The sequence below is a fragment of the Mustela nivalis genome (assembly GCF_964662115.1).
Source record: "Mustela nivalis genome assembly, chromosome: 7".
In the NCBI taxonomy this organism is placed as follows: domain Eukaryota; kingdom Metazoa; phylum Chordata; class Mammalia; order Carnivora; family Mustelidae; genus Mustela; species Mustela nivalis.
Window position 1 is genome coordinate 95,713,440 of NC_139026.1, and position 22,063 is coordinate 95,735,502.

At 52.2% G+C, this 22,063-nt stretch overlaps 2 protein-coding genes across 4 annotated transcripts; one reads left to right on the plus strand and one right to left on the minus strand.

Moving 5' to 3' along the window:
• Positions 1 to 129: 129 nt before the first annotated feature.
• On the minus strand, positions 130 to 10,064 carry RDH16 (retinol dehydrogenase 16). Of its 3 annotated transcripts, XM_082738702.1 has the most exons (9): positions 9,659 to 10,058; positions 9,308 to 9,524; positions 8,950 to 9,109; positions 8,126 to 8,224; positions 5,616 to 5,950; positions 3,349 to 3,607; positions 1,683 to 1,846; positions 914 to 1,149; positions 130 to 536 (listed from the first exon to the last, which is right to left on the minus strand). In XM_082738702.1, exons 3-8 carry the CDS (start codon positions 9,006 to 9,008, stop codon positions 932 to 934), a joined length of 1,134 nt encoding a protein of 377 aa, XP_082594828.1. In that variant the 5' UTR covers positions 9,009 to 9,109; positions 9,308 to 9,524; positions 9,659 to 10,058; the 3' UTR covers positions 130 to 536; positions 914 to 931. The 3 variants fall into 3 exon arrangements, with proteins under 3 accessions (XP_082594828.1, XP_082594829.1, XP_082594827.1); XM_082738703.1 differs by lacking the exon at positions 9,308 to 9,524 and having other exon boundaries at positions 5,616 to 5,822; positions 9,659 to 10,064; XM_082738701.1 differs by having other exon boundaries at positions 9,308 to 10,058.
• A 7,695-nt stretch (positions 10,065 to 17,759) lies between these two features.
• On the plus strand, positions 17,760 to 21,370 carry ACKR5 (atypical chemokine receptor 5). Its single transcript, XM_082741822.1, has 2 exons — positions 17,760 to 17,879; positions 18,647 to 21,370. Exon 2 carries the CDS (start codon positions 18,663 to 18,665, stop codon positions 19,806 to 19,808), a length of 1,146 nt encoding a protein of 381 aa, XP_082597948.1. The 5' UTR covers positions 17,760 to 17,879; positions 18,647 to 18,662; the 3' UTR covers positions 19,809 to 21,370.
• The last annotated feature ends 693 nt before the right edge of the window (positions 21,371 to 22,063 follow it).

The window sequence follows — 22,063 nt, forward strand, 5'->3', positions numbered from 1 at the left end:
CCTTTCGTGGACTCACAGCCCACTGCTCCCCAAGGCCACAGTTCCCATCACTGGACCTAGGCAAAGTTTCAACTTTTGAGTCAAAAATAATCAATGGACATCAAGGTTTCAAAACAACTCAACAGCTGGTTTGTTCATTTGTTCGTTCCTTCCTTCCTTCCATTCTTTCTTTCTTTTTATTTATTTGCTTGAGAGACAGAGAGCACACAAGCAGGGGGAGTGGCAACCAGAGGGAGAGGGAGAAGCAGACTCCCCGCTGAGCAGAGCGCCCAACCAGGAGGCTTGATCCCAGGACTCTGGGATCATGACCTGAGTCAAAGGCAGACACTTAACCGATTGAGCCAACCAACTGAAAGCCGGTAACTGGTTTCTGTGTCCTGTGTCATGATCCCAATTATATACATGTCCTTTCAGCCAAGGTCTGGGAGCTGGCACCTCAGGCTAATGGCGCAGGCTGGGGTCATCATACACATCTCCATTCTATCACAGGTATCTTCAGTGGAGAGGGACATTAACTCCCCCAGGCTGTGTCCATCCTATGGGAGAAGGACACCCTGAGTAGGGGGACAGAGGCAGAGCAGGTGGGGGCTGAGACCCCCCTGCTGCTGACGCTGCCAAGAGTATGGATTCCTCAAGGTGGCAGGAGGGCCAAAAATGCTCAGAGCCTTGAGAAGCCATTCAAGGAACCAGACATGGGTGTGTGCTTTGGAATCCCTATTCCTCAGCCACAAAACTTGATTCTTTCCTCCTTATAGCTCCAGAGTCCTGAGTAATGTCCCAGGGAAGCCTGGGGAGGAGGTGGGGAGGAAGGTGAGGCAGGCGTCCTTGGTGACATGAGATTCCCCCCTCTCTCCATCTCTCTCTCGCCCCCTGAGGCATCCCCGCCCTCACATTGGACCCAACTCCCTCTTACCATGCACTGCAGCTTGGGTTACAGAGCCTTAAGGGGCTTCAGGGAGCTCCAGGAAATGATGGCATCCACCAGCACGGTGGGCATGTAGCTCATGGGGAGGTAGAAGAGCTTGGCGTCCCAGCCTGGGGAGTACCGGGTACGGGGGTGGCGGGCCGTCAGTGCGTGCTCCATGCAGTCTGTCACCAAGTACAGGTTGTTGCAACACAATGACTCCAGCTTTTCGATTGATTTCTTGACTGTCCAAAAAGAACGACATAGTCTTACATTCCAGTCTTCTTGCTTCAGGATCAACTGAAGGAAAGAGTTACAAAAAGCACCCCACCACGCCACCTCTCCCAGGTCACCTCCATGGAGGTTGACTCCATGGAGTTCAGCGGAGCCTGTCCCACCTCCTACCACAGGAACACTTTCCTCACTAAGCCCCCTCTGGCTCCATCGTGGGAACGTGTCTGTTCTGCAGAAACTGAGGTCTCTGCAAACGCTAGCCATCTGAGCACCTGAAAACCAGCAGTTCTCATGCTGGCTTGCCAGGAATCCATGTCTGTCTTCTTCCCTCTCTGGCTTCGGTTTCCTCCCCAAACAACAAGGGCATCAGATGAAACAGTGGTCCCAGGTCTAACAAGCCTGGGTCTTCCCTGAGGTCACCATGGAGATGGAAGGAAATGTCCCCTCTGTGTGGGGGACTCAGAGCCTAGAGGAGGGGCCCAGGTCTGTAGGAGGCACTAGGGATGGGCTTTACTTCCCTCTCCCCAGCCCACAGCTCACTCACAAGATGCCAGGAACTTCTCCCCATAGATCTCCTTCACCTCTGGGCTGGCCTGATCCCATGCCTCCTGGGTGGCCCTAGAAATCTTCTCAGGGCTGCTGATGTTAGTGCTGAAGTAACCAGGCTCGATCACAGCTACCTTCACTCCAAAGTAGGAGAGCTCCCTCCTGCAAGGCAGACAGGCAGAGGGGCAAGCAAGGACTTGGGAGGCCCCGGGGACAAACACAACAAACAAACAAACTTGGTATACACTGAACTCAGCATTGGGGTGGGAGCAACCCAAAAGCTTGGGAAGGTTCCAAGAGCAGCGGCCAAGGGGAGAAAATAATGATCGGCGTAGTCCGTATATAACGTGTGTGTGTTTCCCAGCACTGTCTGCACTCCTGAGCTCACATCCCACCTCAGCTGCCGCAGGACACTGTTCATGGGCCATCTCCTCCTGTTTCCCCACACATCCAATCCATCTCCAGACTTGGCCCATTTTACTCCAGCTCACCCCTCCTCAGACCCCCTCCCTTCCTCTTCTGTCTTCGGTTCTCTGAGGAACACCTTAGCCTGCATCTCAGCTCCCTCAGACCCAGAGCCAACTTCTGCCTGGTTCACCAGAGGCTGATTTGACAAACCTGAGTAAACACCTTTCACGGAGTCCTGCTGCCAGCAGCATGAAGGTTTGCAACCTGTCTGGACCCCCACTCCCACCCTGTCCCCATACCCATGTGCCCAGCAGGCCCCCTGTCCAGCCGGGCTTTGTCCAGTAGCCTGGAGGACCCGGCAGCGTAGGGAGGCAGCCATGACTCACCCTGGGCTTGGGCTTGGGCTCAAGTCGTTCCCTCACACAGCAGGCCTTCCCACTCAACTTTGCCCGGGTGCCAAATCCATTTCTTCAATCCTCAGCTCTGGCCCTTCTCCAGGACCTTCCCCTCATTCCGCTAGCCACCACCACCACCACGGCTAACTGGCTTGGTCACAACCATCATGAGAGATGGTCACAGTATCTGTGTCTCTCTTGTCCCTTTTCTCAGCCGTCAGATTTTTTTTTCTTCAAGATTTTATCGATTTATTTGAGAAAGAGAGAGAAAGAGAGAAGGAGAGCACGAAGAGTGGGCAGAAGGAGAGGGAGAAGCAGACTCTGCACTGAGCCGGGAGCCCAAAGTGGGACTCGATCCCAAGACCCTTGAGATCATGACCTGAGCTGAAGGCAGATGCTTAACCAACTGAGCCACCCAGTTGCCCCTCTGCTGTCAGACTTTTTAGATCAGACACATATCTTGTATACTCACAGAAGTGCCAAGAAGTAATTACTGAACGAAGTCAAATGCTGAACCCCTCACGTGGAAGGCCCCCCAAAGCTGAACATTATAGGAATTATGGACATGAGCTCTGTAGCCAAACGATCTCAGGTCCAATGCTGCCTCAGACACTTCCCTACCGTGGGTCCCCCCCCCCCCCGGGGCAGTGGTGGGTGAAACCCAGTTCTATACACCTGGGGCCCATTCCAACACCCAGAACACAGGACGGTGCTTCCCAGAGAATGTCTGGCACAAAGCAAGAAAGAAGCATCCGGAAGGAAGAGCCTCTGAGGCTGTGAGGAAAAGAAGCCCTAGAAAATCCTCCCCCTGAAGCACAGAAGCAGGAGGACTGAGGGAGGGCCTCTGTCCTAGTCCAATACCTGAGGGAGTCTGAGAAGGCCTCAACGCCATACTTGGAGATGCAGTAGCCCCCACCCAAAATGGAGAGCCGGCCCATGATGCTGGAGACATTGACCACGCGGCCCCTCGCCTTCCTCACTAGCGACAGCAGGCTCAGGGTCACCTCCAACAAGCCCAACAGGTTCACGTCGAGTATCTTCATGAAGTCATGCTTGGTCAGCCACTCATTGGGTGCCGTGGGCACAGAGACGCCAGCGTTATTCACCAGGCCCCAGAGTCCTGGGCACAGGACAGGGAGAGAGCAACATTGTCTGTGTGCCTGAGTGAGATGCAGCTATAGTCCCAAGTCACCTCCCGATTCACTTTTTTTACAGAACCAACAACAATGCCTACATGGTACAAAGGACAAGCGTTCAGGAGAGGAACTGGGGACGAGAGGGCCAGGGTCTACACGTACACTGATCTTCTGGATGCCCACTGAGCTAGAATGAACTGAACGCTCCTTCCCGTCTTCCTGCTCCTATGGACCTGGCATACAGGAGGTAATAAACCCCTTTTTGTGAAGAGCGTGCCCAGAGTTCCAGATAATAGCATGGGGTTCACAACTCTCATAGGAAAGAGACAGCAAGAGGTAGACAGGAATGGCTAAGTGACAAAAATGAAGAGGAAACCAGCGAAGAAGGGAAAAGAAAATTTAAAAATAAGTGAAAGGAAGAAAAAACACATGAAAACTGACTGCCCAAGCTCTGTTGCGAAAGACAGACCTGAAATTCCAGCATCAGGGTAATCTAGAGAACAGGCCTGCCCTGGACACCTGGGGACAGGCTTTGCAACAGCCTGCACCATATCCAAGGCTGTCTGCGTCAGGAAGCCAAGGCCGGCCTTTGTGCTAGAGAATTCCAAAGTCCCCCCGACGGTGAGCCTGGGCCAGGCTTCTGGAGGAGGTGAGACTGAAGGTCTTACCTTAGCCCCAGGAAGGGTCACCTTCACCCTCCCAAAAGGTCACTCTCACCCCCTCCTCCTAAGTCCCTAGCTGCCTCAGCTTTCAGGAAAGCTCCCCGGAGAGAGATGGGGAGAAGAGACACACAAGGGATTTGAAATAGTCCTCAGTGACAAAGGGCTGGTGGTAGGGAGAGGTGGGGGGTGGGGAGGAGGGACAGGGTTTGACCCTGGGGATACTGGATAGGGAAGAAGGCCCCCTGTGATACTCATCCCTCCTTTGCCTTAAAGAAATGCATGCTCTCTTGGGACGCCTGGGTGGCTCAGTGGGTTAAAGCCTCTGCTTTCGGCTCAGGTCGTGATCCCAGGGTCCTGGGATCGGGTCCCGCATCGGGCTCTCTGCTTTGGCGGGAAGCCTGCTTCCTCCTCTCTCTCTCTGCCTGCATCTCTCCTACTTGTGATCTCTGTCTGTCAAATAAATAAATAAATAAATAAATAAATAAATAAATAAATAAATGCTCTCTGCTCTCTGATCCAGTTCTTGTATTTTACTTAACATTACTGAGAATGGAAACAAAGCTTTTGTACAGAAATCTCCACTGAGACATTATTTCTGCCAGCAAAAGTGGAAAACAAATGTCAGCAGACAACGCTATAGGATGGCTCCAATGAAGGGTGGTCTTGTAGCATGCCTGGATGTACAGACATTGAATATTACGTTTTGGAAAAGATTTGATGATGAAAATGCTGATCAGAGGATACATAATAATATAGAGAGTGACTATGGAAACCGGGCTTTGGGAAATGTTCTTTTATCTTAATACTCGTCTATGTTTTCTACGAATGTGTTTTACACTTTTAATCACAAAAAAAGACATCAGTGATGTCCTCTTTCCCGAGAAGAGCAGGCAGCATAATAGAGGAGAAAGAGCAGGACCCCTCACCCATGTTTGACTAGAAGTCCCTTCAGTTCTCCGAGCCTCAGTGTCCTCCTAAGTCAAGCACGGCTGATCTTAACACCCTAGAGGCCCGGGTGTGAAGGGCCCATCCAAAAACAGTGCACCTGCTGAGACCAGGAGCCTGGGTCCAGCCTGGCCCGGCCCTGTGCTACCCCATCACAAGCCTCGAGGGCCCAACACCTCCTCCAGACTTTTGGCCCGAAACTTAGGCTGGGCTCATCTAACCGTGAGCTCAGACCCAGGCACTGCAGGCCTTCTGCTCTGGAAACTCCCGAGCTTGAGCCTTTGAAAGTCAGAACATCTCAGGAACCTCCCCAGTTTCAGAAAAGAGAGGTCTCCCTGGTGCAGAGAGAAGTAGCAAAGAGACACAAACAGGAATCGGGCCTTACCTCTGTCCCCGACTCGCTCCTTCACCCACTGGGCGGCCGCCGAGATGCTATCTGTCTTGGTGACGTCCAGGATCACCGTCTCCAGCCTGTCTGACGTCTGGCCTCTCAGCTGCTGGGCCCCCTCCTCCGTCAGACACGCGGCCAGCACCCTCAAGCCTCGCAGGTCCAGTTGCCGGGCCAGCAGGTTCCCAAAGCCCGAGTCACAGCCTGTGATGAAGACGAATTTGTCTTGGAGGTGGCTCACCACCTGCCTCTCCCGGTACCAGCGCAGGAGGAAGTAGAGGCCCACAAGCGCCACCAGGCATAGCCACATGGCTTTGCAGGTAACGCACAGGCTGAAATGAAACAAGAGTGTGGCCAGTGATCAGGCAGGACGACTTAAGAACACATGCAATTGGCCACCCTCCAGGCTGTCTGACAGAGCGTCCCCGAGCTTTTCCCGGTCGCCATCTTCAGTGGGTATTATTGATTCCGGTGCCATCTTCCATGCTCTTTGGTTACACTTACGCCCTTTCTACCAGATGCCATCGGATTTCACCAAGAATCGTTTGACACAGAGATGATTTTCCCAGATGCTTTACCTTCTTCCAGTTCTTGTGCTCCTCCCATTTCCCTCTGCTCACCTTCTCTCTCTCTCTCTCTCTCCCTCTCTCTCTCTCTCTCTCTCTCTCTCACACACACACACACACACACACACACACACTGGGGTCCCCTATGTCCTAGATCTCATGCTTCAGAACTGTCTTCTTCGTTCTTATTCAAGGCTAGAACCCTGGTCTCCCTGACTTACTGGAGATTCTTATAAAGATGACAGATACACCATGAATCAAGATGCATGTGGTTTGGGGGCACCTGGGTGGCTCAGCTGGTTAAGCGACTGCCTTCAGCCCAGGTCATGATCCTGGAGTCCCAGGATCGAGTCCCTCATTGGGCTCCCTGCTCTGCAGGGAGTCTGCTTTTCCCTCTGACCCCTCCACTCCATGCTCGCTCTCTCTCTCTCTCTCGTTCTCTCTCTCAAATAGTAAATAAAATCTTAAAAAAAAAAAAAGGCACACATGGTTTTAAAACCCAGCTTTGCTACCAACCAGCTGTGTGACCTGGGCCTGCTGGCTTACACTTTGGCCGGGGTTTCTTCCTTGGGCTCAGGATACAGAACTCAGTCCTCAGAAATCTAAGCCACCGTCAGCCTCTCCAGGGGTTAGAAGGAGAAGGCACTGAGTAGAAGGTCCCCTCCTGCTGCAGTAGTTCTCTGAGGCAGACAGATGTTCAGGAGCTGGAAGGGGAATCTGACCTCAGAAGCAAGGAAAGGGGAGAAGGGAATGGGAGAGACACGCAGGAGAGACACGGCTCCCAGTTGCTGGGAAGGTGGAAAGGAAGCACTTGGCCCAAGGGGGTCTCACTCCGTGGAGATGCCCCGTCCCTGGGCCCGGGGCGCCTGCTTGCCTTGCACTCTGCCCTCCCACAGCCAGAATCCAGCCCAGCCACAGATTCCAAAGGCAGAAAAGACTGAAATCCAGCCCAGACAAGACTCCAAAGGCCGAAAAGACCGATTTGCTCAGGGGCCAAGTTAGGGGGTGTCCTAAACCCCATCCGAGCAGGCAGGGTGGTAATCCCATGTAACTGCAAAGATGTTGGTTCCGTGTGTGTTTGGGTGATGGTGGGAGGAGGCAGGAGATGCCCCCTTAGCAGACTAAAGAAAGGACTGGAGAATGGCTATCCATGGAGGGGGTTCAGGGTGAGGCAGAGGACGCCACTTCTACAAAAGGAGAGTGGACGGAGCTGGGGCTGGGACAAGAACAGAAGTCATTTGGACTGCTCTGGGTATCTCTTGCACTATCCGCATTTATACAGCTCCACCTGGTAAATGAGAAATAGGAGAGGCACGGGGTGGGGAGAGCGGCAGAGAGACTGCCCCACAGGAACCAGAGGCTCACCTGCCCCCAAGTTTCCCCCAGCAGGTGAAAAAGACATGAAGGGGCACCGATTAAGCCTTTAGTTGTTTTGTGTGGGGAGCTGACTAGTCTTAAAGTGTTTGTCTCTCAAGGTGGGAGGCGGTGGCAGCATGGACAGGGCTGCAGAAATGAAACCGTCCCTGCTTCCTGGGGTCACCACCAGGACCCTCCTAACGTGCTGCCCAAAGGCTAGAGGAAGAAGAAAGGAAGGAGCCCTGGAAACGCTCAGGGATGCAAGGCAACATGCGCATCCTAACTGGACACCAAACCCCACTAAGGGAGCAGACCATATTCCTTTACTTGCAAGGAACCAGAGGGTTTCTTCCTCAGTGACCACAAGTGCCTTCCCCACCAGTTTTCAAGGGGACCAGAGAGCAGAGACATCTCCCAGCCCTCAAGGCGCGCTGCTGCACTCTTGGAAATCCTCAAAGCAACGTGAACGCTTGCCGCAGCTCTCTGGGGCTGCGAGGAGCTTCAGAGTCCATCTCACGTGGGAAGAACCGCAGGAAGGTCAGAGAGGGCGGTAAGAGAAAAGAGGCTGGGGTGCCCCTCACTTACCTGGGAGCTGTGGGGGCTCGAACAAGAAGGCCTGCAGAGGCCCCAGGGGGATAGAGACTGGTCGCTGCGAATCTCTGCACTGAGATCTCCAGTGGCGCCCTGCGGAGGGGGAGTCCGGCTCAAGCCAAGTGCGCGCTGGGACGGAGGCGCGCGCCCCCTGGTGGTGCCCTGCTGGAGGCTCAGCGGGGCCACCTTCCGGGCTGCACGACCCCCAACCTCGTTCCCTTTTCTCCATCCAGTGTGGCTCTTCTGAAAAGGGGAGCCACAGGTGATGGGAAAGGGAGCTAGAAAGGGCAAGGCATGAGTACTAGCTGTGCAAGCGTGTTTCCAGCTCTATAGGAATGCCCCCTCCGCCCCCCCGGAGTGGGAGCCCCAAACTGTAGAGACACAACTCTGCCTGATTGAGCGCATGGATTTCAGTGGAGCCTGTCCTACCTCCTACCACAGGAACACTCTCCACTCTAAGCCCCCTCTGGCTCCATCATGGGAACGTGTGCTCTGCAGAAACCAAGGTCCCTATAAACACTAGCCATCTGAGCACCTGAAAACCAGCGGTTCTCATGCCGGCTTGCCAGGAATCCATGTCTGTCTTCTTCCCTCACTTGGCTTCAGGTTCCTCCCCAAACAACTAGGGCATTAGAGGAAACAGCGGTCACAGGCCTAACAAGTCTGTGTCTTCCTGAGGTCACCAGGTATCCACATGGGACCATGTACTTTCTGTGTGGGGGACTCTGAGCTTGGAGGAGGGCCCTGGGTCTGCTAAGATGGGCCCAGGACACCACACAAAGGTTTGCTTCTCTCTCCCCAGACCACAGTTCACTCACCAGACGCCAGGAACTTCTCCCCATAGATCTCCTTCACCTCCAGGCTGGCCTGATCCCATGCCTCCTGGGTGGCCCTAGAAATCTTTTCAGGGCTGCTGATATTAGTTTTGAAGTAACCAGGCTCAATCACATCTTCACTCCGAAGTAGGAGAGCTCCCTCCTGCAAAGCAGACAGGCAGAGGGGCAAGGACTTGGGAAGCCTTGGGGACAGCACAACAAAGAAGTTTACCAAGACATTACATATATTGAATGAGATGAATACAATGTCGGAAACAATTTCACAGCATACCACGAAGTACTGTTGAAGTGCTGAGAGCAGGACCCAGCCCCGGCAATGTCCCCAGCCACCGATGCCAACCTTTAGGCCAGGTCCCCTGTCTCAGCAACTCCTCCAGGAAGTGAGCCTCCCGAGACACTCAGCATCAAGAAATCCAGAACTTCTGCTGAGAGAGGGCACCGTAAAGGGGAATTCTGGGAAGGCAAATCCTCATCAGGTCACACTCTCCCCAAAAGTCCAGAGCTCCAAGGTCTCGATGTTGGCGGGCAGCGGGGAGAGAAGAGGTTCTTCTGATAAGCTGGGTGAGGTGAAGAAAGCTAGTATGACTTCAAGTTCTGGAAAACATCCTGGGAATCATCCCAGTTAGCAGAAGAGAGGTCTTTCTTGCACAGAGAGAAGCAATGAAGGGACACAAATGAATCTGGGTGTTACCTCTGTTCCCCACATGCTCCTTCACCCACTGGGCAGTCGCAGAGATGCTCTCTGTCTTGGTGATGTCCAGGATCACCGTCCCCAGCCTGTCTGACGTCTGGCCTCTCAGAAGCTGGGCTGCCTCCTCTGTCAGACACAAGGCGAGCACCCTCAAGCTTCACAGGTCCAGCTGCTGGGCCAGCAGGTTCCCTAAGCCCAAGTCACAGCCCGTGATGACGATGTACTTGTCTTGGAGATACAAGCCCAGGAGGTAGTTGAGGCCCACCCGGGCTGCCAGATACAATCACACAGCTTTGCAGGGAATAGATGGACAAGCTCTGCTCAGAAGTCTGGCCTCCTCAATCCAGATAGCTGTGAAGACAGTCGGGCCTCCTGGCTCTCTGGCATCTTGAAGTCTTTCATTTCCCTCCTGATCACTGTCTTTCTGGAACATTTTTTCCTACCCCCAACTTGTCTGCTCTTTGGACTACTTTTATAAATGCTGACATATGCCCTTGAAAAGCCCCAGTCCTGCCCAGAAAGGAAACATGGCTAGTGCAGTGCCCCCTCACCCCTTCACTGCACTCTGCTCTCGGGTCCATGTGGCCACACTGAGTGACACGGACCACTTTGCTCTGGCTTCCAGCTTTAGAACAGTTCCACTTGTCTGCTGACATGTAGGACCTAGAGATTCCCCAGCTCAGGAAGGTTCTTACTAGGAAGATACACCTTTTGCCGGGGGTGGGGTTAAATTAACATATAATGTAAGGAAGCTACACTTTGATTCAAGACATATTTGCCGGGGCACCTGGGTGGCTCAGTAGGTTAAGCCTCTGCCTTTGGCTCTGCTCATGATCCCAGGGTCCTGGGATTGAGCCCTACATCAGGCTCTCTGCTCAGTGGGGAGCCTGCCTCCTCCTCTCTCTCTCTCTGCCTGCCTCTCTGCCTACTTGTGAGCTCTGTCTGTCAAATAAATGAATAAAATCTTAAAAAAAAAAAATTGCCTTCAACATGTTCCCTGAGCCCGGGTTTCCTCCTTGGGCTCAGGATACAGAACTCAGTCCTCAGAAATCTAAGTCAATCTCAGCCTCTCCAGAGTTAGAAGGAGAAGGCACTGCACTAGTGCCTTCTTGCTGCACTAGTTCTCTGAGGCAGACAGATGTTCAGGAGCCTGAAGGGGAATCTGACCTCAGAGACAAGGAAAGGGGAGAAGGGAATGGGAGTGGGCACACTCAGGAGAGACACGGCTCCCAGTTGCTGGGAGGGTGGAAAGGAAGCACTTGGGCCAAGTAGGTCTCACTTCATGGAGATGCCCCATCCCTGGCCCGAGGCGCCAGCTTGCCTTGTGCTCTGCCCTCCCACAGCCAGAATCCAGCCCAGACACAGACTCCAAAGGCAGAAAAGACCTGTTTGCACAGGGGCCGAGGGAGAGGGGTGTCCTAAACCCCACCGAAGCAGGCAGGGCTTTAATCCCGTGTAACTGCAAAGATGTTCGTTTGGTGTGTGTCTGGGTGATGGTGGGAAAAGGTGATGGCTGCCCCCTCAGCAGACTAAAGAAGGGACTGGAGACCAGACGAACAGCTGTCCATAGAGGGGATTCAGGGTGAGGCAGAGGACCCCACATCCACAAAAGGAGAGTGGACAAAGCTGGGGCTGGAGCAGCTTCCTCAGGGCACCCCAGTAGCCTCTGACAGGATTGGGCTCAGGTCCATGCCTACATCCACTGGACTACACCAGCCACCTTCTCCCAGAAAAGAGGCCTGGGAGGGAGGTGAGTCATGCGGAAGCTCAGAAGGATACTGAGCCTGGCTCATTTTGGCCGTCTTTGTCCTCACAGCTGTCCTGTCATCATGGCGGGCCCTTGAGCGGTAACCCTGTGCAGGGCCCTTTAGCATGCTTCAGTGTTCGTGTCCTTCAGGAAGCACTAGCAGAAATAAGACCCCTAGCCAGTGTACAGCTCCCTGACACTCTGGAAAGGACATCTAGATGTGATCCCAAACCTCTTGAACGTCCTTTCCCAAGGGGCCACAAAATGGCTGGATGATCATTGTTTGAAGGGGAGAGAGATAGTAGAAATCTGGAAGCTCCAGGTGCAGTCGGACACAATGATTTCATGTGAATGAGGCAAGGTGGGGTGCACCCCATTGTGCTAAACCCCTAGAGCATTGAGGACTGCAGCCTCTCGGGGGGCAGGGATGGGTCTAGCCCCCGGCAGTGCCCCACATCCTGCAAGAGGAGTGTGTGCAGAGCTAGGTGACTGCCGCACCCTGCCTCGTGCTCCATTTTCACAGTGCGTTTCTCACAGTGTCCAACCACGTGAGAGTCTGCAGGGCCTCCATCCCCTCTTCTTTATAACGAGGGAGGAGGATCCGGAGGGTCTCACGAGTCCTCTCAATTCCAGCTCCTGGGAAGTTTAAGAACCCCTATGTTGTCATCAAGACGGAACCCTAGGAAGTCGAGGCCTCTGGAAACTCTGGAGAATTCAAGGGACATTTCTGCCCAGCACCCATCAAGCGCTCAACCAAAGTGGGCACAACAGAAGAAATCTGGAGTCAGCAAGGGACTGTTAGGACATCTACAGAGCCTCCCAGGGGAGGTGCTGGAGATCAGGAAGTGGGGGGATTCTACGGGAGGAACAGAAGCCAGGAGATGGATAGGAAACTGCAGAGCAGGGAAGAGCTGAGGCATACCTGGAGCTGCTGGGGGATGCCAGTTCCCTGGGGCTTCCCAGCCTTCAGTCTCTCCTCTTTCTTGCACTGCACATACTCACCTCCACATACACTCTCTTGGGAAACCACAGTGAGGAAATAGTTGTTCTTCTTCATCCTGTGAAAGCAAAGACAATTCTCCTCCCCTTTCTCAACCCCTCCCAGGTCATCCCATGAAGGGGAGTTCACCCTCACTCAAGAAATTTCCCAGAATTCCACAGGCTGAGTCACCTCCACAGAAGCCTATAGCATTCTCCACTTATTTTTTTTCCCCAGCCCCACCCATGAGAGGTGCTTCAGGGCAGTCATTTTTGGCATGATGGATCTTTTTGAGAATCCAAGAAGACTCTAAGCCCCATAAAAATGACTTAACAAAATATATGGAATTTTGAATATACTTTTCAGGGGGTTCACAGATCACCTAAAGCCATTAGGTGCCAGGAATCTAGGTCAAGAATCCTTGCAATACGGGTTTACTGAAATACTACAGCAATGGGACTCAGGCAAGTTGTCTGACCTCCCTGTGCCTCTCGCTATGGTAGAATCTTTGTCTCTCATAGTAGCCACCTCCTTAAGTTGTTATGGAGATTAAATGAGGCACCCGGCGATGTCAAGCACCTCGCAATCATGCCTGGTAAATGGTAAGTATTCAATAAATGTTAACTGTTACTATTACTACATCTCTTTTGTGGTAGTTCATAGCACCATTGGGGATGTTCTTGACCTTCTATGTAAGAAACACAACACCAGACAACTAAATAAAAGAGGAAGCTGGTGTTGACCCAGTGCAAAGAAAAATGGTGGTGGGACCAAGGAGAGGTATCTCAAAGTAATTCCACAAGAAGGGATCTCCTCTTCCTCACCCCTAGAAAGCGGGTAAGGGACATGATTATGCCACAAATTGTACATATCTCATCTCTGGCATCCCATACAATAACATTTATCCTCACTTCATATAAAGGAACTGAGACTCAGAAAGGTAAAGTGGGGGTGCCTGGGTGGCCCAGTTGCTTAAGTATCTGCCTTCGGCTTGGGTCATGATCTCAGGGTCCTGGGATCAAGCCCCACATCAGGCTCCTTGCTCAGCGGGGAGTCTGCTTCTCCCTCTCCCTCTGCCATTCCCCCTGCTTGTGTGCTCTCTCTGTGTGTCAAATAAATAAAAACAAAATCTTTTTTTAAAATTTAATTTATTTATTTGACAGACAGAGAGCACAAGTAGGCAGAGAGGCAGGCAGAAAGAAAGGGGGAAGCAAGCTCCCTGCTGAGTCACCCAGACGCCCCAAAAACAAAATCTTTAATAAAAGAGAGAGAGAGAGAGAAAAAAGAAAGGTAAAGTGGTTGTGCAAAGTCACATGGCTTTGTGAGAGTGACTTTGTGACTTTGTGAGAAACCGTTGTCAAAGCCAGGTCTGGCCCCAAGAAAGTGTTATGTCCGCCGTGTCTCAGTGAAGAGTGAGTAAGCAGAAAGGACCTGAGTAGAACCAAGGACAGGGCCACCGGACCACATTTTTCTTTGGGGAACCTTGAGGAGCTAGCTCCTTATCTGATGCTGTTGGGCAGACAAGGCTGCCTCTCTGGCATGGGGAAGCTGTGGGAGGAGGGCAGAAGGGCTTCTGCGGCTGGGCTGGGCTTCTGCACGCGGAGACTTCCAGGAAGCTGGCCAAACTCCTCAGCCTGGACCAATCCACAATCCATCTGCCCTCCACACATGAAGTGGGGTTCTCAGCTACACAAGCCAGCCAAATGGGGCGATGGCTGGGCTTCCCTGCCCAGCCCCTTCCTCTAGGGTCCAGGCACAAGCCCTTGGCCCCCACCTGACCCTGGGAAGCTGCCTGCTTTTATCTCTGTCTCCAATAACTCCTCCCTGGTACCTTCCTTCCTTTCTGATTGTTGATTACAATGTCTTGTCTACATTTTTTGAAGAAAAAAAAAAAACACTGGGGGGTGGGGGGTGGGTAGGAAGGAGAAAGAGCAAATTTCCAGGAATTGTTTTGCTGCTGCTGTTCCTGTTACTTGGAGCAAAGCTGTTTGCCACCCCCCTCCTACTCAGGTTGGCAAAAAGCCTGGGTCCTCCCCCTCTGTCTTTCCCTTCCTTCCAATCTCTCTCTCTCCAGCTGCACACCTCCTCCCTCCAAAGAAAAACAGCCCCGTGAAAACTGCAGAGCTGTCACTTATCTCTTCCTGAGGGAGCAGCTTTCCCTCTGAGCCTCTGCCAGAAGGCACCACCAGCATTTCCTCCTGCTGCAAATACACAGTCAGTGATGTGAGGGCAGGGACCTGGGAGCAGGTGGAGGTGAGGCTGCAGGGGAGTGATGTCTCTGTATGGGAGGGAAAAGGTCAGGGGTTAGAAGATTCTGAGACCCCGGAGACATGAGCCACTAAAATGTAGTCTTGAGAGGACTGGAAATGACAATGAGTCAGAATGTGTAGAGAGAGCAGAGACAAGAACTAGGGTATCCCCGGAGGGTTGGTCTACAGAGCCTCCCTCTGCATGGGTCAAAGGTATGGGGGAGGACAGGAGAATCCTCAGAAGGCTCCCTATTGAAAAATGATATCCATAGGATAGAAATTGAGATCTTAGAGAGAGAGAGGGAGAAAGAGAGAGAAAGAAAAAGTAGAACTGTCAGGGAAAAAATTAAAATAAACCACATTTTACATCATCAGAGCTCATCATAACAGAATTCTTGGTCTAGGGGCCATCTGATGTGGGAGAAGTGTGACATAATAAGAAATGTATCTGCCCCCAATTCCTGAGCTCCTAAATCCCTTAGGAAATTTCCTAGATAGCTTCAGGATGGGGACTGGTTCCCAGAAAGACCAAAACTTGATTAGAAGCTTAGAACTTCCAACCTCACCTCTCATCCTCTGGGAAGAGGTCAGAGACTAGATATTAAATTAATAACAGATCACACCTATGTGGTGAAGTAGCCACAAAAATGCCTGAACTATGAGGTTCAGAGAGCTTCTGTGTTGATGAACATATCTACATGCCAGGAGGGCAGCATACCCCAACTCCACGGGGACAAAGCTCAGGACCCTTCCCAACCTCATACTATATATCTCTTTATTTGGCTGTTCATTTGTATCCTTTATAATAAACCAGTAAACACAGTGAACGCTTCTCTGAGTTTTGTGAAAAACTCCAGCCAATTATTGACACTGAGGTGGGGAGGGATTGCGGGAACTTTGTAACCCATGTTGGACAGACTTGTGAGTACCTTAGGGACCAATGATTTGTCACTGGCCTCTGAAGTGAGAACAGTTGTGTGGGACTGAGCCCTTGAACTTGTGGAGTCTGACACTAACTTCAGGTTGGTGTCAGAAATGATAAATTTCAGGATACCCACTTGGTGTCCGGGGGAGGGGATTGGAAAAGTGATTACCCCTACATGTTTGGTGTCAGAAGTGTTGTGCGTAGAGAACCAGTTTTTCTATAGGAGGCTTTAGGAAAACTGCAAATTTAAAAATATCCCCTCTCATGGCGATGATTGGTGGTGATGGTTGTACAACAGTGTGAACATACGTATTTTTTTTAAGATTTTTTTTTTTTTAAATTTGACAGCAAGAGAGATACAGCAAGAGCAGGAACACGAGCACAGGGAATGGGAAAGGGAAAGCAGGCTCCCCGCTGAGCAGGGAGCTTGATGCAGGGCTTGATCCCACAACCCTGATCATGAATTGAGCCGAAGACAGACGCTTAATGACTGAGTCACCCAGGCGCCCTGAACATAGATATTTTATTATTTATTTAAGTAATCTCTATGCCCAGTGGTGGGGCTTGAACTCATCACACCCCAAGATCAAAATTTGCATGTTTTACCAACTGAGCCAGTCAGGCACCCCTTACTTAAAGCTACTGAACTGTATAATTAAAAATACCTAACAATGGGGGCCTGCTTCTCCCTCTCCCTCTGCTTCTGCTCTCTCTCAAATAAATAAATAAACAAATAAATAAATAAAATCATTTAAAAAATAGCTAAAATGGTAAATTTGATGTTATGTTTATTTCACCACTATATAAAATTAATTATTAAACTGAAAAAGAAATCCCCTCCTTGAATGGATAAACAAAATGTGGTGTAGCTTCGCCATGGAGTATTACTCAGCCACACCAGAGAGTAAGGAGGTGCGGATACCTGCCACAGTGTGGATGAAGTTCCCCAGCACTGCCAAGTGAGAAACGAAACAGATACCAAGGTCGCATGTTGTATGATTCTATTTCTATCAAATATCCATAACAGGTAAATTTGCAGAGACAGAAAGCAGAATGGTTGCTGTCAGGGTCTGGGGGAAGAGGGAAACAGGGAGTATGTTTTGGAAAAACCTGAGGACCTACGGAGAGGTGGTGGTTACCCAACAGCGTGAATGTACTGAGTGCTGCTGAACTGTACTCTTGGTTGACATTGGTATGGGAACTTCGCTCTGATTAAATACGCACACCTAGACCCCTCAGGCCAGCACACCCTTGACCCTACAGGCCACAGAGCCTGGGCCTGGCTCCAGGGGGCTCTGCCCTCTGCACTGGGTGGGTGGGTGGGGGGCTAGGTGTGACAGGTGACCTCTCTGTGCTTAACAAACAGAGGATAAGGAAGCCCACCCTTCATCCCCACAGTGGGTACCACAGGGTATCTCAGAGATCAAATGCTTAACAGCAGTGAAAATGCTCGGAGAAGCCGGAAGCTCTGCTGGCACCAGACAACACAAACCCACGGGCTCTGAGCCTTTGCCCATGGCTCAGAAGGAGAGAAGCGTGGTGTCTACCTGCCTCTCCTGACCCATCCTTGGCCACACTTCGTGAGACTTGTGAAGCAGCAGGGGAAGGATGCTGCTCTCCCCGCCCCCCTACCCAGGAAACTCCCTGAAGTTCAATGCAGCCCCCTTTCCAACCCCCATCCCCTGTTCAGTCTTCCCTCTCTCTCCAGATTCTCCCCCTCAGAGCCCAAATGCAGGGTGGGTGCAAGGCAGTGGGGAAAGGCAGCATGACTGAAAGTCTGGCTGATTTTCAGATTTATTTTCACCTGCCCACCCCCATCCAGTTTTGCTTTAGTAGGAATCAACAGACAGGGGAGAGCGGGATTCCAAACCCACTCAGAATGGAAAACACAAACGTAGGTAAAGCATTTACCACAGGCCTGGCCCTGTGCTAAACACTTCACCTTGTGGGCTCACTGAATTCCCACAACACCCCTATTAGTAGACAGTATTGTCCCATTTTGCAGAGGAGACAACTGAGGCTTAAAGAGGTAAATTCACACAGCTGGTGAGTTAGGAGTCGGGATCTTCGTGCTTGCAGCCTGACTCCTCCCTGCCACTGGCACACGGGTCATCTGCTGTGACTTCCCCTCTATCTGCATTGGGGGAAGGCAGGAAAAACCCTGACCCTCTCCCATGGAGCCTCAGCCAGTGATACTGCTTCCCGGATGAGAAGGACGGCCCTGAAGCCCACAGCGAAGCCAGCCCCACGGCCACCGGCCCTCCAGTCTCCTCACGGCTCTGCAACAGCCCAGACCAGAAGCGCTCCTGACAGAAACGCAGGTGGGTATCTCCCTCTTAGGAAAGAAGGGAATCAGGGCTTGAAGACAAACTGACTTTTGTGCATGACCCACAGATGTCCCCGGGGATAAATGAGAGGGGTGTGTGTGTGTGTGTGTGTGTGTGTGTGTCCCACATCCATAGCCCGAAGGTGAGACAGAGTAGACTTCCTAAGGAAGGCCCAGATGAAAGGGCTAAAAGGTGAGATTCCAGGAGAGAAGTAGAGGTCGGAGCCAGCCTGTGGCCTGAGCTACGGTGGGGCCCCCCAGGCTGGGAAGGAATCTGGCTGGGCACAAATAGCTTTTGTCTCTCGAGCCATCGAGTCCTATTGGCTCGCAGGTCAAGTCCGGCAAGTGAGCTGCGTACTAGTTCTCCACAGTCTGAATGTTAAAACTCTCTCTTGGGGCGCCTGGGTGGCTCAGTGGATTAAGCCGCTGCTTTCGGTTCAGGTCATGATCTCAGGGTCCTGGGATCGAGCCCCGCATTGGGCTCTCTGCTCAGCAGGGAGCCTGCTTCCCTCTCTCTCTCTCTCTGCCTGCCTGTCCATCTACTTGTGATCGCTCTCTGTCAATTAAATAAATAAATAAATTAAAAAAAAAATTAAAAAAAATAAAAAAAAATAAAAAAATAAAAAAAATAAAACTCTCTCTTGCCTCTTCAGACCCAGAATCCTTTCCCAAAGCCTCCTGGTCCCTGTGGCCCGCTAACTTGAGACCTAAGGCTGCTTTTGAGGTCTCTGTTCTCTTCCAACCCTCTCTTCTCCCCACCAGGCGTGCACCAGTCCTAATGTCGGTCAAGGACAACATGGCACCTGCCCCCACAGAAGGCTTCACCACGGCACCTGCTAGTGACTTCGGAGAGATCCACAACTGGAATGAGCTGCTCTCCTTCTTCAACCACACCTTGCCCGAGTGCCACATGGAGCTCCGAGAGGACACCAAGCAGGTGATCCTCTTTGTCCTCTATCTGGCCATCTTTGTGGTGGGCCTGGTGGAGAACCTCCTGGTGATATGGGTCAGCTGGCGCTGCTTGGGCCGGGCGGGGCTGCTGAACCTCTACGTCCTCAACATGGCCATCGCAGACCTGGGAATCGTCCTGTCTCTGCCCGTGTGGATGCTGGAGGTCATGCTGGACTACACCTGGCTCTGGGGCAGCTTCTCCTGCCGCTTCACGCACTACTTCTACTTTGCCAACATGTACAGCAGCATCTTCTTCCTGGTGTGCCTCAGCATCGACCGCTACGTCACCCTCACCAGCACGTCACACTCCTGGCAGCGGCACCAGCACCGAATGCGGCGGGCCGTGTGTGCAGGAGTTTGGGTCCTCTCGGCCATCATCCCACTGCCCGAGGTGGTGCACATCCAGCTGGTAGAGAGCTCCGAGCCCATGTGCCTCTTCATGGCGCCCTTTGAAACCTACAGCACGTGGGCCCTGGCAGTGGCCATGTGTACCACCATCCTGGGCTTCCTACTGCCCTTCCCGCTCATGGTGGTCTTCAACGTGCTGACGGCCTGCCGGCTTCGGCGGGCGGGATGGCCTGAGGGCCGGCGCCACTGCCTCCTGGTGTGTGCCTACGTGGTCGTCTTCGCCATCTGCTGGCTGCCCTACCACGTGACCCTGCTCCTGCTCACACTTCACGGGACCCACATCGTCCTCCACTGCTACCTGGTCCACCTGCTGTACTTCTTCTACGACGTCATTGACTGCTTCGCCATGCTCCACTGTGTGGTCAACCCTATCCTTTACAACTTCCTCAGCCCGAGATTCCGGGACCAGCTGCTGAGTGCCGTGGTCCATTACCTTCCCAAGGCCCGGGCCAGGGCAGACAGACAGGCTTCCTTGTCCTCCTCCTCCTCCACTCAGCATTCCATCATCATCACCAAGGAGGGCGCCCAGCCTGCTGCGGCAGTCCCCCAGGACCACCAAGCCTGAACCGGGAGGCGCCAAGGACCTCACCCCTCTCCGTCCCTCAGTGTAGATCCTACTCTCCATCACTGAAGAAGAAAGCTGCGGGTATAGGTGAGAGATTTGGGGGGAGGGGAGGAAGAGCCAAAATGCTCACGGTCGATCTTGAGTATGTCTTATAAAAGTGAGATGGGGAGGAGGTGGGGCAGGGAGGGGCAGAGAATAGGTCTTTGGTGGTGTCCTGTTCGTTTCAATCCTCGGGACTCAAGAAGAGACTTGGGGAAAATGGTGAAATAAGTAACACAGACAGCCGTGACTCTGGCTCTTTCCAAAATCTGTACTTCCAGCTGGGATAGGCTAAAGAGAGGCTCAGCAGAAACTCGACACACTCATTTCAACAATCACCCTGGCCGGAAAGAGTGTGCTCCGCGGGGACCTCACACAACTTTCCTTCTGTGCTTGTGTGCTTGCTAATTCCCCTCCCCCCCACCACCACACTGTGCAGGCTGTGAGGACAAACGGTCAGAGGCCAAGGAACCAGGAGGCCTCAGCAGTTTCCTAGCATCCTCGGTGATATGATGGATGGAGGGGGTGAAGCAGAGGTCTGGTGCCCCACCCCCACCTCCAGGAAGTGGCTCCATTTCCTCGCTGATACTCTCCCCTTCATCCATCCTGCTTCCCTCCCCACGAAGCAGAGGAACCATCCCAGAATCAATGTTCCTCGGAGCCCACCTGCTCCCACCTTCAGATGTAGGACATTTTCAGACTTCTAGGAAGAGATTCTATCAGAAATCCACCCCCATCCCTCCCTTTCTCTCTAGATCATGGGAAAATATCAAGGGACATCCATTCTGACAGCAGACCTCGGGAGAGTCAGCAGCAGATGCTCCCGGAGGCTCTGTCCCTCAGCCCTTGTCCCCTGAGCAGGGGATGGGAAAGTAGAAATTTTCCGATTCTGTCACAAGGCACAGCTCTGGTATTCTAAGTCAGTCCTCACCCTTAAACTTCATTCTCCCTGGCCAGGTCTTCCATTAATTTTCCTGTCCAACAACTTCTATTCACGCTTGTCCTATAAATAGGAAAAGAAGCCTTCATGTTGGCAAGTAGGTCTTCTGGAAAAGACTCATTTATCAGTTTGGGAATCTAGGACCATGTTCATGAAGGAAAAGTCTAAGAATCAGTCCCCAGCCCTCTAGTTCCAAGTGCTTGGTGTCCTAACTCCACCGGAGCAGAATAAAGGGCTTGTGAATATAATCACTGACGGCCTCTGCTCTGCTCAAGAGCTCAGTATTGCTGGAATGTTTCACTTGGAATAACCATTCACTGACCTGGAGCACCGTCCCGCTTTTAGAAATCTGAGAACTGCATTTATCTGATGCACTAAACACGTGCTCCGATAGTGTATGTACCCGTCTGTCAGGGGCACAGAGGGAAATGCAGCTGCAGTCCCGCTCACCGGACCCAAATCCAAAAGGGTCTTAAGCGACAGAGAGCCGCTCCGTGGCACAGAGCTGAAGGCTTTTTCAGCCAGGACAGTCCGGATTGTGACTTGGGGTTGCAGGAAGGCATTAACCTAACAATACACAAAATGAATTAAAAAAGACTTACCTCCTTTGTGCCCATATAAAAACGAAGCCCAGGGGCACTGGGTGATTCAGTGGGTTAAGCCTTTGCCTTTAGCTCAGGTCATGATCTCAGGGTCCTGGGATGGAGCCCCACATCGGGCTCTCTGCTTGGTGGGGAGCCTGCTTCCTCCTCTCTCTCTGCCTGCCTCTCTGCCTACTTGTGATCTCTCTCTGTCTATCAAATAAATAAATAAAAATCTTTAAAAAAAATAAAATAAAATAAAAAATAAAAAAATAAGTAAATAAAAATAAAAATAAAAACCAAGCCCAAATCTGATGCCCTTATCAGTGCCTCTGCTGACTTGAAGCTCCAGAAGTTTCCTAAAGGGAACCCAATGTCACATCTGTCACCTCCTGGGTTACCTGGGACACCAGCCCCCCAGGGGCTCAATCTTCTCAAGGATTTCTTTGGCAACGCGTTGTCACCTGGGGTGGCAGGAATACTTCCTTAGGGGCTTGGGAGGCCAGAGCCCAGGGTGTGCTGACAGCAACAAGGCTGCTCTGAGCCCTGACCGGCGCCACAACTGACCCACGTGTGGAGACCAGATGGACCATGTCACGCCCCAACTTCTGATGTCTAGTTCCTTCCTTGTGGAGGTACGTTTGTTAACGACCCCATGAGACCGGGCCAAACTTCCACCTCCACTGAGTCTGCTC